The 16,147-nt window shown below is 33.8% G+C and overlaps 1 protein-coding gene across 1 annotated transcript in view; it reads right to left on the minus strand.

Annotated features, from left to right (window-relative positions):
* LOC118115277 (ultraviolet-B receptor UVR8-like) overlaps positions 1–3,927 on the minus strand; it is a 304,574-nt gene extending 300,647 nt beyond the window's left edge. The window contains exons 1-2 of the mRNA XM_035166348.2: positions 3,811–3,927; positions 591–756 (exon numbers count right to left, since the gene is read on the minus strand). Of these exons, the coding sequence (XP_035022239.1) occupies positions 591–756; positions 3,811–3,870 (226 nt within the window). The 5' untranslated portion in view covers positions 3,871–3,927. The remainder of the gene's footprint in view (positions 1–590; positions 757–3,810) is intronic.
* Positions 3,928–16,147: the final 12,220 nt, after the last annotated feature.

Here is a 16,147-nt window from a genome sequence, read left to right on the forward strand (position 1 = left end):
CAAATCAACAATCAGTATGAGCCGGATACTGTAGCTTCTACCAATGATTTCCAAATGTCACAAAACCTACCAGATATTTACCAATTCCTAACAACTCTGTCTGGAGATGCACTACAGACGAAATCATGGTCAATATTTATAGGTAATAAAAATCATCAACTTGATCAGCAGAACTTAAGTTATTCTGCTAAATGTTTTCTTTATACTTGACACATTCACACAATAGATGCACTTTCCTGGAAAAACTTGTATCAGACCCACATTTAAGATAACTCAAACCAAAAGATTAAAGGCCATTTAAGGGGTGGCTGTGGAGTGGGTCATCCACTAACCAGGGGATCGGTGGTTAGATCCCAGTCTCCCCCATTCCAAATGCCGAAGTGTCCTTGGGCAAGATTCTGAACCCAATAACTGCCCCTGTTGACTTGCAGTGTGTGTGATGGGTGATTGAGAAAGTGCTACAAATGGATGCACGCTTTGAGTGTTCATCAAGACTCAAAAGGTGCGATATAAATACAGACCATTTACCATTTAGGCATCAACAGCATGTAATGAAATACAACAGTACACAAGTGGAATGGCAATAGTACCTGTAACCACAATGGAATGACTGGATCCACAAGCCAGCAGCTTGGCCGTGCCCAGCCTGTCCGATGTGAACTCTCTCAGGTGGGCCTCCTCTGGAGCGACCCCCCCTGGCCTTCCACATCCAGTCTGACCAAGCTCCCCGCTACCCCAGCAAAGCAGATCAATGTCCTGGGAACACAGAAAAGAAAAGCAAACTAATTTTAACTTAATATTATTTAGAAAGAAGAACGGTATGTATGGGAGACATCCGTTTTCCCTAAGCTTAGAACCATTGATGTATAATACTAGTACATCCATGCTTCACACTCTGCTTAGGAACTACAGTTACTGACCTGAACCAGTATTTCTATTTTAGTAGTTTTTCATCAGCTACATTTGCATTTTACACACCAATAAACATATGAAATACACTTTTATATCTGTCATAAGATGTGGTCACCCACACACAGTATGATGAATAATGGTGAAAATGGTTTAATGTATTAAAATTGCTGTTTACATACTGGTCCTCGAGCCAGCATTAAGTTTGCATTAAGCCAATGTGAAGTTCCCGGCCTCATTTGTGATAGACCGCAGATCATCGATATTCTCCTCAACATGTTTATTTACAATCTGCCCTCTGAGCTAATTAGAATGTGACTCTGCACACACATGCAAACACAGATGGGGAAGCTGGATGTATGTGCAGCCATGCACACAGATAGACATGCACACACCCCACAGCAATATTACCAGCACCATTCCATCCGACTGATATTGGAATTTTCCCAAAGAGCAAACCAATAGATAACCTATTACAAAACTATAAGGGATCAATAGCTAATTTCTTTGCATTGATTACCACTCGGACATTTAACATGCGCCCTGTGGCCACAGTGTTTGTACCGCAAGCTCAGATCCCCATTGGCCCTCATGAGTATTAAAATTATCGATTCAGACAGAGGACTAAAAATGTCAAGCTGTTCATTAATCTTAATAAAGACTGGACTTGACCAAGGCACCCTTTCTCCCAATGCGGGGATACAACCCATCCAACCAGGAGCACATACACGGCATAGATTAATGAGCTTCTACTGAGGGATGTGATTTAAGTCTTTGCCATTAATAGATCAATTACAAAAGAACAAGTCTTTTAGAATACTACTTACTTTCACCTAGAGTGCATTTCAGAACAACATTTTTAAATTCATACAGAATGCTTAATACTAGTTGTACTCAAGACCCAAAGTACTTGGGCAGTTAGTCACATAAACCCGTTCAATTTTAAGTGAGACGATGGATACAACATTTAAGAGCCAATCCTCAGCTTTGATTTAAGGAGAATTACATCAGCTCTGTGTTCTCTCACATGGCTGTAGCAGTAGGAGGAATAATGATGCTCAGGAGAACCAAAAATCTACCAACAAAATGTGTTGGTTTGCCGTAATCGACAGTTGGATATACCCAGGTGTGTTCAGGTTAACAAGAAAATGACAAGGGGACTCATTCACCAACCGTCCTTAAGAAGAAATGTCTTCTTAAAACCTACTTACGCAGTTTTTAGGAAGAATTTTAAATTCACCGATGTGTTCTTATCTGGGATTTGTTCCTATGTAGGAACAGAATCTACGCACACTGAAGAGCACTTTTACGCACACTTGACAACTGAAAGAAATGCTTGTGCAAAATAATCAGTCATTGTGTTTTTTCAGATTCTGTCAAATGCATAAAAACTGATCCGGCGACATTTCAGTATTCAGCAGGACAAAGATCCTAAACATACGACCAAAGCAATAGGTAAAGAAGTAGAATATCCTTGACTGGATTGAGTGTGACTGAGGTAGAGAGACCCCAAAACAAACAAGAGTGAGGGTGGACACACACAATTTGTCTGCTAATGTCTGTGGGTCAAAGACGTCAGGCAGTGAATGGCTGTCAAAGGTTTTCAACCAAATTTTAATGATGATTTTCTTTGACTTCTTTTAGAGTTCCAAAAATCTGGATAAGTGTGTTATCAGAACTGTATTCCCACAATTTCAATATTGGTATAAACAGAATCAGAATGAAGCCAAGACATGGCTTTTTAATGACCTTTCTATTCTTTATTTCAATTTAATTTTGCTGCAGCTCAGGGCCTACATGAGTAGCTGTTCAAATACTCCCGGTCTTGACTGTATTTGTTTTGCGAAATTTCAAAGAAACTTCACAAAGAAAACCAGCACTGCAGTAATGAGGTCTATGAGGCTGATAGGAGGCTGCAGCTCCGTTATGCTACAGATGGCCCTCTGCCGTCCATAATAGACAAATGTTCACGGGCGCTGCCTAACCTCCGGTTTAATCTTTGTCTCATATAGATGAGGGACTTTCAAAGCACGCAGGGCTGTCCTTAGCTTAATGAGGACCCTAAGCAGGATTTGATTGGCTCACTTCTCTTTTAATTACTTTCATATTTCTCCCATACTTACTCTTATGTTTCCTGCTCACAGCTGATTGGCACTTGAGCTCTGGCCATGATTCGCTACTGTGATGTCCATTAATCAGGGAGAAGGATACATTACAAAATAATATAAAAATAAAGGCTTTTTCCGAAGAAGACATTTCAATAAACGAATAATAGCTGAAACATTTTTCACCGGCCTGGCTTTACAAGACTCCTTTACCAGATTTTTTGAGAAATCAAAGGCCACAACCTTGGTCCATAATACACCACAAATTGTGTTGTGCCATTGGTAAAGCAGTTACTTTCTCCCCTGGACATCTGCTGCACAAATTCCCCTCCCGATTTTTACAAAAGCATTCTGGACACATTCTGGATTTCTGCAGAGCTCAAGAAGCTCGAGGTTTTGTTTTTGTGCTGATCCTGTCACGTAGGCGTCATTCTCTGACTTTTGTGACATTTACGGCAAAGCACTATTTCTCCCCGAACAAGGACATCCATTTATTCGCTAAAATACTGAGCTTTGTAATGGAAGTTTTTACACTAGCATTTATAATTACTTTAGGTGACAATACAGACACATATTATTAGCACGGTTACATATTTTCTTGTCACAGGTTATTCCAGTTGGTCCACTCAAAAATTAAATCATTGTGAATTTTACTTGCCACAATAACAAATACATCACCATCAAATAAAAGCCATAGAAACCAGTTTTGGTTTGTATCTTTGTTTGACAAAAAAAACACAAACACAAGACAAAAAAGGCAGAAACACGAGTAGCAAAAAAACTCCCACGAACTAACCTGAGTCAAAGTGAAAGGACAAGAACTTTTCTTTTCTCTGTCTCCTTTGTTTCCCCTCATTTTCTCACAGTGCTCTGGTTTTTATGTGGCCATGACTCCATTTTCCTTCTCCTCCCATTGTTGCACATACCACATTGGCAGGGTAACCGTCACCATAGCACCTTGTGTTGACAGCACACCAGCTGACTGAGATTAGTTAACCATTATTTAATCTTGGGGAAACTTTGAAAGCGACAAGAGGCGTTTTAGAAAGGCACTAACTCAATATCACTGAGTTGTATTTGAACAGTAAGAACCAGTTTGTGGACTCCTGTATTAGTGTGTGTATTTACTTTCCAAATAGGTTTTTCTGCAACAATATATATAAAGAAAGTGTTAGTATGGGTGAGTTATTTTAGCCGTGAATAATTCTAAGATTTAGGGGTAGATATTGTGGGTTTGGGTCGTGTAAAGAGGCTCATTCACCTGGAAATCTGAGCAGACCAGGAGGCGGTGGCACCAGCAGGGGGCAGTGACAGAGAAGCTGCAGTCTAAACAGGAAGAGAGAGCCATCCCATCTGTAAGACAAATATTTATATCCTGTTAAATCACATCCAAATTTATCAGACAAATATATCCAGCCTGCTCTCAAATGTTCTATGTGCAATCACCACGACAGCATTTACAATTAGTATTTACTAGTGGTATTTAGATTTTAAAAAATCAATGTGGGGCAAACATTCCTATGTAAGGCATGCCATCATATAATTTTGCCTCTGTGGCTAACTCGGCTACCCAGACTTCATTGCTGGTCCTGTCCTCCTTAAACTTAAGAAATTCAGGCGTTATTCAAAATTCATAGAGAAAGGAAAGCATTAATAAACAGGACACTTATAAGTATTTTTAGAAACATCTGAAAGCTATTTAGTTTGGAACTGAGGGATGAATAGATTATTTTAAGAGTCCTCACATCTAACTTGTTAACCAATGTTTTAAACTTCCTCTACATGTCCTTTATTATCACAGCAATTCATAAATTATATGAGATTGTCACTTATATTTACACTGTTGTAAGTCTTGGAAAATGCTCAACCATAAAACCTTTTTTTTTGCAGTTTTTCATTTCATTGTTTATTTTACAGACAACCTAAAATTTAAATTAAATGACTTGTTGTAGTCAACACAGATAAAGTTATCTGAATAAAGTTATTGTCACCAATTACAATGTTCCACCAGCAGGTGGGGTGGCTGCCCAGTAGGTTTACAAACACTGAATTTAGATATAAACACATCTAACAGAACATTAGATATAGGAACACCACATGGCTACACAACTCACTTCATAACAATAACTTCTAACTAACTGCCACTGTTGACGCGTGTCTGTCCAACACACACACACACACAAACAACACACACACACACACACACACACACACACACACACACACACACACACACACACACACACACACACACACACACACACACACACACACACACACACACACACTAAGGGTCATACTTACAGGTAGCAACATGTTGAGGGAAATTTAATTATTAAAAATGAACTTCAAATCATTACCTATTGAGATCCTGTTTTCCTCTAATTATTACTACTAGGTTACCAAACTAACGAAGCAGGAACAATGAACTGTGGCTGTTAGTAAGTGCAAACAGGTTCCGCACATGATATTACTGCTTCAAATAAAACAGGTTGATGTGATTTACCAAACTCCAGGTGACAAAAGCACCACGTCTCTCTATCCGCCTGCGCCACGAGGAAGATAATGGCCTCTAACCTTTGACCCGTTTGACCTGAAACTGTCTCCTCCTGCATTTTTATTTTTAACTTTTTTACATGTATTGAATTTCAGTTCATGCAATAGATTTGAACATCTCCTATAATGAATTTATACATTTTATAAATCAACCCAACCCTTCACTGAGAATATACATGTTGACTATAACTGCTGGTTAATCTTTTTTTGTTCTTTTTTTTGTTTCTAGCAGGACGTCCGCAGTGGGCATCAAACTTTCAAAATAAAAGAAAAACGTATTTTTTTGTTGTGGGGAGGAGGGGGGTGTAAGAGCCATCACACCGTATGACTTTCCATTGATTCAATAACTGGTGTGAGAAATGAACTGGTTCAACTCATTTGTATAGTTTTTATATCCACTTGTTTCTGTATATATGTTTCATATCATAATAATATTATGTTGTGTCCTCTCTACATTGCAGATATTGTGTTTGTACATTTTCTATTTTAGGTTGTAGAATTTAGTGTCGCTGTTTTTTCTAAGATTGAATGCTAATTGTTTTTAACAACTTTATTTACAAATGTGTATATATGCAAATATTGCAGATGTGGGCTCCACACAGAAAATGTCCAACTTAAGTTAGAATATAATTAAATAGACAGGCATGTTGAGAAATATATATTAATTAGAAAAAAAATAAAACACTACAAGGATACATTATGTCAGAAGATTATATTATTAGAAATTTTTAAAAAGAGGGAAAAAAAGAGAGAAAATAATGGAAAAGTTTATCATACATTTGAAAAGTTTTATTTATTTTTTCGGTGTCTTTGAGTTCTACAGTCTTGATATATTACAGAACTTATGTGGTAATAACTATTTATGTGAATTAGTGAGAGCCTGTAGTGGAAGAAGGCCCGCCCCCCCCACCCTGCTTTATTGGTTAGATTTAGGGCAGAGTCAAAGGCAAAGGCAAACCGATCAAAGCCAATCAAATGCAAACTGGTCGGGGTACCATGTACTGGTAATGTTGTGATCATGGTGGTCTCCACTGGTGCAGACTCAGTGTTCTCCTGTACTGTGGATGGCAGTAGAGGTCTGTGATCAAGACTCTTCCAGGGCGTGTCCTGTTGGTCCTGTCCCAAGCGCACCACCACCACCGGATTCAATCATGGCTGCCGTTATGGGAGAACAACAAACTGTGGAATAAAGGGTTTCCAACCAGCCACTGGGTCCATCTCATGTTTTTTAACCCCTTTGACCCACTCGGTGTCGTTTCACCCGCGGTCAACCCACCACGATGCCTTCCGTGCAGAGCTTCGCGCTGACGTACGAAGTATGACTTTTTTCTTTTTTTTTCTCATATTTTGGACGAAATACAAAACTGTGTTTTTAGGTGCTTTCTAGCCACTTTTGACGTTTTTAACCTATTTTGGACGTCATACCAAAGTATGACTTTTTTCATTTTTTTTCTCATATTTTGACGAAATACAAAACTGTGTTTTTAGGTGCTTTCTAGCCACTTTTGACGTTTTTAACCTATTTTGGAGGTCATACCAAAGTATGACTTTTTTCATTTTTTTCATATTTTGACGAAATACAAAACTGTGTTTTTAGGTGCTTTCTAGCCACTTTTGACGTTTTTAACCTATTTTGGAGGTCATACCAAAGTATGACTTTTTTTCATTTTTTTTTCATATTTTGACGAAATACAAAACTGTGTTTTTAGGTGCTTTCTAGGCACTTTTGACGTTTTTAACCTATTTTGAGGTCATACCAAAGTATGACTTTTTTCATTTTTTTCTCATATTTTGACGAAATACAAACTGTGTTTTTAGGTGCTTTCTAGGCACTTTTGACGTTTTTAACCTATTTTGGAGGTCATACCAAAGTATGACTTTTTTTCATTTTTTTCTCATATTTTGACGAAATACAAAACTGTGTTTTTAGGTGCTTTCTAGGCACTATTTGACGTTTTTAACCTATTTTGGAGGTCATACCAAAATATGACTTTTTTCATTTTTTTCTCATATTTTGACGAAATACAAAACTGTGTTTTTAGGTGCTTTCTAGCCACTTTTGACGTTTTTAACCTATTTTGAGGTCATACCAAAGTATGACTTTTTTCATTTTTTTTCTCATATTTTGACGAAATACAAAACTGTGTTTTTAGGTGCTTTCTAGGAACTTTTGACGTTTTTAACCTATTTTGGAGGTCATACCAAAGTATGACTTTTTTTCATTTTTTTTCTCATATTTTGGACGAAATACAAAACTGTGTTTTTAGGTGCTTTCTAGGCACCTTTTGACGTTTTTAACCTATTTTGGAGGTCATACCAAAGTATGACTTTTTTTCATTTTTTTCTCATATTTTGACGAAATAAAACTGTGTTTTTAGGTGCTTTCTAGGCACCTTTTGACGTTTTTAACCTATTTTGGAGGTCATACCAAAGTATGACTTTTTTCATTTTTTTCTCATATTTTGACGAAATACAAAACTGTGTTTTTAGGTGCTTTCTAGGCACCTTTTGACGTTTTTAACCTATTTTGAGGTCATACCAAAGTATGACTTTTTTCTTTTTTTTTCTCATATTTTGGACGAAATACAAAACTGTGTTTTTAGGTGCTTTCTAGGCACTTTTTGACGTTTTTAACCTATTTTGGAGGTCATACCAAAGTATGACTTTTTTTCATTTTTTTTCTCATATTTTGGACGAAATACAAAACTGTGTTTTTAGGTGCTTTCTAGGCACCTTTTGACGTTTTTAACCTATTTTGAGGTCATACCAAAGTATGACTTTTTTCATTTTTTTCTCATATTTTGACGAAATACAAACTGTGTTTTTAGGTGCTTTAAGCACTTTTGACGTTTTTAACCTATTTTGAGGTCATACCAAAGTATGACTTTTTTCATTTTTTTTCTCATATTTTGACGAAATACAAACTGTGTTTTTAGGTGCTTTCTAGCCACTTTTGACGTTTTTAACCTATTTTGGAGGTCATACCAAAGTATGAATTTTTTTCTCATATTTTGGACCTAAATACAAAACTGTGTTTTTAGGTGTTTTCTAGGCACCTTTTGACGTTTTTAACCTATTTTGAGGTCATACCAAAGTATGACTTTTTTTCATTTTTTTTTCTCATATTTTGACGAAATACAAACTGTGTTTTTAGGTGCTTTCTAGGCACTTTTTGACGTTTTTAACCTATTTTGGAGGTCATACCAAAGTATGACTTTTTTTCATTTTTTTTCTCATATTTTGAACGAAATACAAAACTGTGTTTTTAGGTGCTTTCTAGGCACTTTTGACGTTTTTAACCTATTTGGAGGTCATACCAAAGTATGACTTTTTTCATTTTTTTCTCATATTTTGACGAAATACAAAACTGTGTTTTTAGGTGCTTTCTAGGCACTATTTGACGTTTTTAACCTATTTTGGAGGTCATACCAAAGTATGACTTTTTTCATTTTTTTCTCATATTTTGACGAAATACAAAACTGTGTTTTTAGGTGCTTTCTAGGCACTTTTGACGTTTTTAACCTATTTGGAGGTCATACCAAAGTATGACTTTTTTCATTTTTTTCTCATATTTTGACGAAATACAAAACTGTGTTTTTAGGTGCTTTCTAGGCACTTTTGACGTTTTTAACCTATTTTGAGGTCATACCAAAGTATGACTTTTTTCATTTTTTTCTCATATTTTGACGAAATACAAAACTGTGTTTTTAGGTGCTTTCTAGCAACTTTTGACGTTTTTAACCTATTTTGAGGTCATACCAAAGTATGACTTTTTTCATTTTTTTCTCATATTTTGACGAAATACAAAACTGTGTTTTTAGGTGCTTTCTAGCCACTTTTGACGTTTTTAACCTATTTTGGAGGTCATACCAAAGTATGACTTTTTTCATTTTTTTTCTCATATTTTTGACGAAATACAAAACTGTGTTTTTAGGTGCTTTCTAGCCACTTTTGACGTTTTTAACCTATTTTGGAGGTCATACCAAAGTATGACTTTTTTCATTTTTTTCTCATATTTTGGACTAAATACAAAACTGTGTTTTTAGGTGCTTTCTAGGCACCTTTTGACGTTTTTAACCTATTTTGGAGGTCATACCAAAGTATGACTTTTTTTCATTTTTTTTCTCATATTTTGACGAAATACAAAACTGTGTTTTTAGGTGCTTTCTAGGCACCTTTGATGTTTTTAACCTATTTTGGAGGTCATACCAAAGTATGACTTTTTTCATTTTTTTCTCATATTTTGACGAAATACAAAACTGTGTTTTGAGCTTTGAGGCACTCTTTGACGTTTTTAACCTATTTTGAGGTCATACCAAAGTATGACTTTTTTCATTTTTTTCTCATATTTTGACGAAATACAAAACTGTGTTTTTAGGTGCTTTCTAGCAACTTTTGACGTTTTTAACCTATTTTGAGGTCATACCAAAGTATGACTTTTTCTCATATTTTGACGAAATACAAAACTGTGTTTTTAGGTGCTTTCTAGCCACTTTTGACGTTTTTAACCTATTTTGAGGTCATACCAAAGTATGACTTTTTTCATTTTTTTCTCATATTTTTGACGAAATAAAAAACTGTGTTTTTAGGTGCTTTCTAGGCACCTTTGACGTTTTTAACCTATTTTGGAGGTCATACCAAAATATGACTTTTTTTCATTTTTTTCTCATATTTTGACGAAATACAAAACTGTGTTTTTAGGTGCTTTCTAGGCAATTTTTGACGTTTTTAACCTATTTTGGAGGTCATACCAAAGTATGACTTTTTTCATTTTTTTCTCATATTTTGACGAAATACAAAACTGTGTTTTTAGGTGCTTTCTAGGCACCTTTGACGTTTTTAACCTATTTTGAGGTCATACCAAAGTATGACTTTTTTCATTTTTTTCTCATATTTTGACGAAATACAAAACTGTGTTTTTAGGTGCTTTCTAGGCACTTTTGACGTTTTTAACCTATTTTGAGGTCATACCAAAGTATGACTTTTTTCATTTTTTTCTCATATTTTGACGAAATACAAAACTGTGTTTTTAGGTGCTTTCTAGGCACTTTTGACGTTTTTAACCTATTTTGGAGGTCATACCAAAGTATGACTTTTTTTCATTTTTTTTTCATATTTTGAACGAAATACAAAACTGTGTTTTTAGGTGCTTTCTAGGCACTATTTGACGTTTTTAACCTATTTTGGAGGTCATACCAAAATATGACTTTTTTTCATTTTTTTTTCTCATATTTTGGACGAAATACAAAACTGTGTTTTTAGGTGCTTTCTAGGCACTATTTGACGTTTTTAACCTATTTTGGAGGTCATACCAAAATATGACTTTTTTTCATTTTTTTCTCATATTTTGACGAAATACAAACTGTGTTTTTAGGTGCTTTCTAGCCACTTTTGACGTTTTTAACCTATTTTGAGGTCATACCAAAGTATGACTTTTTTCATTTTTTCTCATATTTTGACGAAATATAAAACTGTGTTTTTAGGTGCTTTCTAGCCACTTTTGACGTTTTTAACCTATTTTGGAGGTCATACCAAAGTATGACTTTTTTTCATTTTTTTTTCTCATATTTTGACGAAATACAAAACTGTGTTTTTAGGTGCTTTCTAGCACTTTTGACGTTTTTAACCTATTTTGAGGTCATACCAAAGTATGACTTTTTTCATTTTTTTCTCATATTTTGACGAAATACAAAACTGTGTTTTTAGGTGCTTTCTAGGCACCTTTGACGTTTTTAACCTATTTTGGAGGTCATACCAAAGTATGACTTTTTTTCATTTTTTTTCTCATATTTTGACGAAATACAAAACTGTGTTTTTAGGTGCTTTCTAGGCACCTTTTGACGTTTTTAACCTATTTTGGAGGTCATACCAAAGTATGACTTTTTTTCATTTTTTTCTCATATTTTGACGAAATACAAACTGTGTTTTTAGGTGCTTTCTAGCCACTTTTGACGTTTTTAACCTATTTTGGAGGTCATACCAAAGTATGACTTTTTTTCATTTTTTTTTCTCATATTTTGACGAAATACAAACTGTGTTTTTAGGTGCTTTCTAGGCACTTTTGACGTTTTTAACCTATTTTGGAGGTCATACCAAAGTATGATCCATTTTTTCTCATATTTTGACGAAATACAAACTGTGTTTTTAGGTGCTTTCTAGCCACTTTTGACGTTTTTAACTTATTTGGAGGTCATACCAAAGTATGATTTTTTCATTTTTTTCTCATATTTTTGACGAAATAAAAAACTGTGTTTTTAGGTGCTTTCTAGGCACCTTTTGACGTTTTTAACCTATTTTGAGGTCATACCAAAGTATGACTTTTTTCATTTTTTTCTCATATTTTGACGAAATACAAACTGTGTTTTTAGGTGCTTTCTAGGCACCTTTTGACGTTTTTAACCTATTTTGGAGGTCATACCAAAGTATGACTTTTTTTCATTTTTTTTCTCATATTTTGGACGAAATACAAAACTGTGTTTTTAGGTGCTTTCTAGGCACCTTTTGACGTTTTTAACCTATTTTGGAGGTCATACCAAAGTATGACTTTTTTTCATTTTTTTTTTCATATTTTTGACGAAATACAAAACTGTGTTTTTAGGTGCTTTCTAGGCACCTTTGACGTTTTTAACCTATTTTGGAGGTCATACCAAAGTATGACTTTTTTTCATTTTTTTCTCATATTTTGACGAAATACAAAACTGTGTTTTTAGGTGCTTTCTAGGCACATTTTGACGTTTTTAACCTATTTTGAGGTCATACCAAAGTATGACTTTTTTTCATTTTTTTTCTCATATTTTGACGAAATACAAAACTGTGTTTTTAGGTGCTTTCTAGCGACTTTTGACGTTTTTAACCTATTTTGAGGTCATACCAAAGTATGACTTTTTTTCATTTTTTTTTCATATTTTGACGAAATACAAAACTGTGTTTTTAGGTGCTTTCTAGGCACTTTTTGACGTTTTTAACCTTTTTTGAGGTCATACCAAAGTATGACTTTTTTTCTTTTTTTCTCATATTTTGACGAAATACAAACTGTGTTTTAGGTGCTTTCTAGCCACTTTTGACGTTTTTAACCTATTTTGAGGTCATACCAAAGTATGACTTTTTTCATTTTTTTCTCATATTTTGGACGAAATACAAAACTGTGTTTTTAGGTGCTTTCTAGGCACTTTTTGACGTTTTTAACCTATTTTGGAGGTCATACCAAAGTATGACTTTTTTTCATTTTTTTTTCTCATATTTTGGACGAAATACAAAACTGTGTTTTTAGGTGCTTTCTAGCCACTTTTTGACGTTTTTAACCTATTTTGGAGGTCATACCAAAGTATGACTTTTTTTCATTTTTTTTCTCATATTTTGGACGAAATACAAAACTGTGTTTTTAGGTGCTTTCTAGCCACTTTTGACGTTTTTAACCTATTTTGGAGGTCATACCAAAGTATGACTTTTTTCATTTTTTTTCTCATATTTTGGACGAAATACAAAACTGTGTTTTTAGGTGCTTTCTAGGCACTTTTGACGTTTTTAACCTATTTTGGAGGTCATACCAAAGTATGACTTTTTTTCATTTTTTTCTCATATTTTGGACGAAATACAAAACTGTGTTTTTAGGTGCTTTCTAGGCACTATTTGACGTTTTTAACCTATTTTGGAGGTCATACCAAAATATGACTTTTTTTCATTTTTTTTTCTCATATTTTGACGAAATACAAAACTGTGTTTTTAGGTGCTTTCTAGGCACTATTTGACGTTTTTAACCTATTTTGAGGTCATACCAAAGTATGACTTTTTTTCATTTTTTTCTCATATTTTGACGAAATACAAAACTGTGTTTTTAGGTGCTTTCTAGGCACTTTTGACGTTTTTAACCTATTTTGAGGTCATACCAAAGTATGACTTTTTTCATTTTTTCTCATATTTTGACGAAATACAAACTGTGTTTTTAGGTGCTTTCTAGCCACTTTTGACGTTTTTAACCTATTTTGAGGTCATACCAAAGTATGACTTTTTTCATTTTTTTTCTCATATTTTTGACGAAATACAAAACTGTGTTTTTAGGTGCTTTCTAGCCACTTTTGACGTTTTTAACCTATTTTGAGGTCATACCAAAGTATGACTTTTTTTCATTTTTTTTTTCTCATATTTTGAACGAAATACAAAACTGTGTTTTTAGGTGCTTTCTAGGCACTTTTTGACGTTTTTAACCTATTTTGGAGGTCATACCAAAGTATGACTTTTTTTCATTTTTTTTTCTCATATTTTGACGAAATACAAAACTGTGTTTTTAGGTGCTTTCTAGCACTTTTGACGTTTTTAACCTATTTTGAGGTCATACCAAAGTATGACTTTTTTCATTTTTTCTCATATTTTGACGAAATACAAACTGTGTTTTTAGGTGCTTTCTAGCCACTTTTGACGTTTTTAACCTATTTTGGAGGTCATACCAAAGTATGACTTTTTTCATTTTTTCTCATATTTTGACGAAATACAAACTGTGTTTTTAGGTGCTTTCTAGGCACTTTTGACGTTTTTAACCTATTTTGGAGGTCATACCAAAGTATGACTTTTTTCATTTTTTTTTCATATTTGACGAAATACAAAACTGTGTTTTTAGGTGCTAGCTGCCTTTTGACGTTTTTAACCTATTTTGGAGGTCATACCAAAGTATGACTTTTTTTCATTTTTTTTTCTCATATTTTGGACGAAATACAAACTGTGTTTTTAGGTGCTTTCTAGCCACTTTTGACGTTTTTAACCTATTTTGGAGGTCATACCAAAATATGACTTTTTTTCATTTTTTTCTCATATTTTGACGAAATACAAAACTGTGTTTTTAGGTGCTTTCTAGGCACTATTTGACGTTTTTAACCTATTTTGGAGGTCATACCAAAGTATGACTTTTTTCATTTTTTCTCATATTTTGACGAAATACAAAACTGTGTTTTTAGGTGCTTTCTAGCGACTTTTGACGTTTTTAACTTATTTTGAGGTCATACCAAAGTATGACTTTTTTCATTTTTTTCTCATATTTTGACGAAATACAAAACTGTGTTTTTAGGTGCTTTCTAGCACTTTTGACGTTTTTAACCTATTTTGGAGGTCATACCAAAGTATGACTTTTTTTCATTTTTTTTCTCATATTTTGACGAAATACAAAACTGTGTTTTTAGGTGCTTTCTAGCCACTTTTGACGTTTTTAACCTATTTTGGAGGTCATACCAAAGTATGACTTTTTTTCATTTTTTTCTCATATTTTGAACGAAATACAAAACTGTGTTTTTAGGTGCTTTCTAGGCACTATTTGACGTTTTTAACCTATTTTGGAGGTCATACCAAAGTATGACTTTTTTTCATTTTTTTTCTCATATTTTGACGAAATACAAAACTGTGTTTTTAGGTGCTTTCTAGCCACTTTTGACGTTTTTAACCTATTTTGAGGTCATACCAAAGTATGACTTTTTTCATTTTTTTTTCATATTTTGACGAAATACAAAACTGTGTTTTTAGGTGCTTTCTAGGCACTTTTGACGTTTTTAACCTAATTTGGAGGTCATACCAAAGTATGACTTTTTTCATTTTTTTTCTCATATTTTGACGAAATACAAAACTGTGTTTTTAGGTGCTTTCTAGGCACTTTTGACGTTTTTAACCTATTTTGATGTCATACCAAAGTATGACTTTTTTTCATTTTTTTTCTCATATTTTGGACGAAATACAAAACTGTGTTTTTAGGTGCTTTCTAGGCACTATTTGACGATTTTAACCTATTTTGGAGGTCATACCAAAATATGACTTTTTTTCATTTTTTTTTCTCATATTTTTGACGAAATACAAAACTGTGTTTTTAGGTGCTTTCTAGCCACTTTTTGACGTTTTTAACCTATTTTAGATGTCATACCAAAGTATGACTTTTTTTCATTTTTTTCTCATATTTTGACGAAATACAAACTGTGTTTTTAGGTGCTTTCTAGGCACTTTTGACGTTTTTAACCTATTTTGGAGGTCATACCAAAGTATGACTTTTTTCATTTTTTTCATATTTTGACGAAATACAAAACTGTGTTTTTAGGTGCTTTCTAGCCACTTTTGACGTTTTTAACCTATTTTGAGGTCATACCAAAGTATGACTTTTTTCATTTTTTTCTCATATTTTGACGAAATACAAACTGTGTTTTTAGGTGCTTTCTAGCACTTTTGACGTTTTTAACCTATTTTGAGGTCATACCAAAGTATGACTTTTTTCATTTTTTTCTCATATTTTGACGAAATACAAAACTGTGTTTTTAGGTGCTTTCTAGCCACTTTTGACGTTTTTAACCTATTTTGAGGTCATACCAAAGTATGACTTTTTTTTTTTTTTTCTCATATTTTTGACGAAATACAAAACTGTGTTTTTAGGTGCTTTCTAGCCACTTTTGACGTTTTTAACTTATTTGGAGGTCATACCAAAGTATGACTTTTTTTCATTTTTTTTTCATATTTTGACGAAATACAAAACTGTGTTTTTAGGTGCTTTCTAGGCACTTTTGACGTTTTTAACCTATTTTGGAGGTCATACCAAAGTATGACTTTAGAAG

This window comes from Hippoglossus stenolepis, chromosome 9 (genome assembly GCF_022539355.2).
Source record: "Hippoglossus stenolepis isolate QCI-W04-F060 chromosome 9, HSTE1.2, whole genome shotgun sequence".
Classification (NCBI taxonomy): Eukaryota; Metazoa; Chordata; class Actinopteri; order Pleuronectiformes; family Pleuronectidae; genus Hippoglossus; species Hippoglossus stenolepis.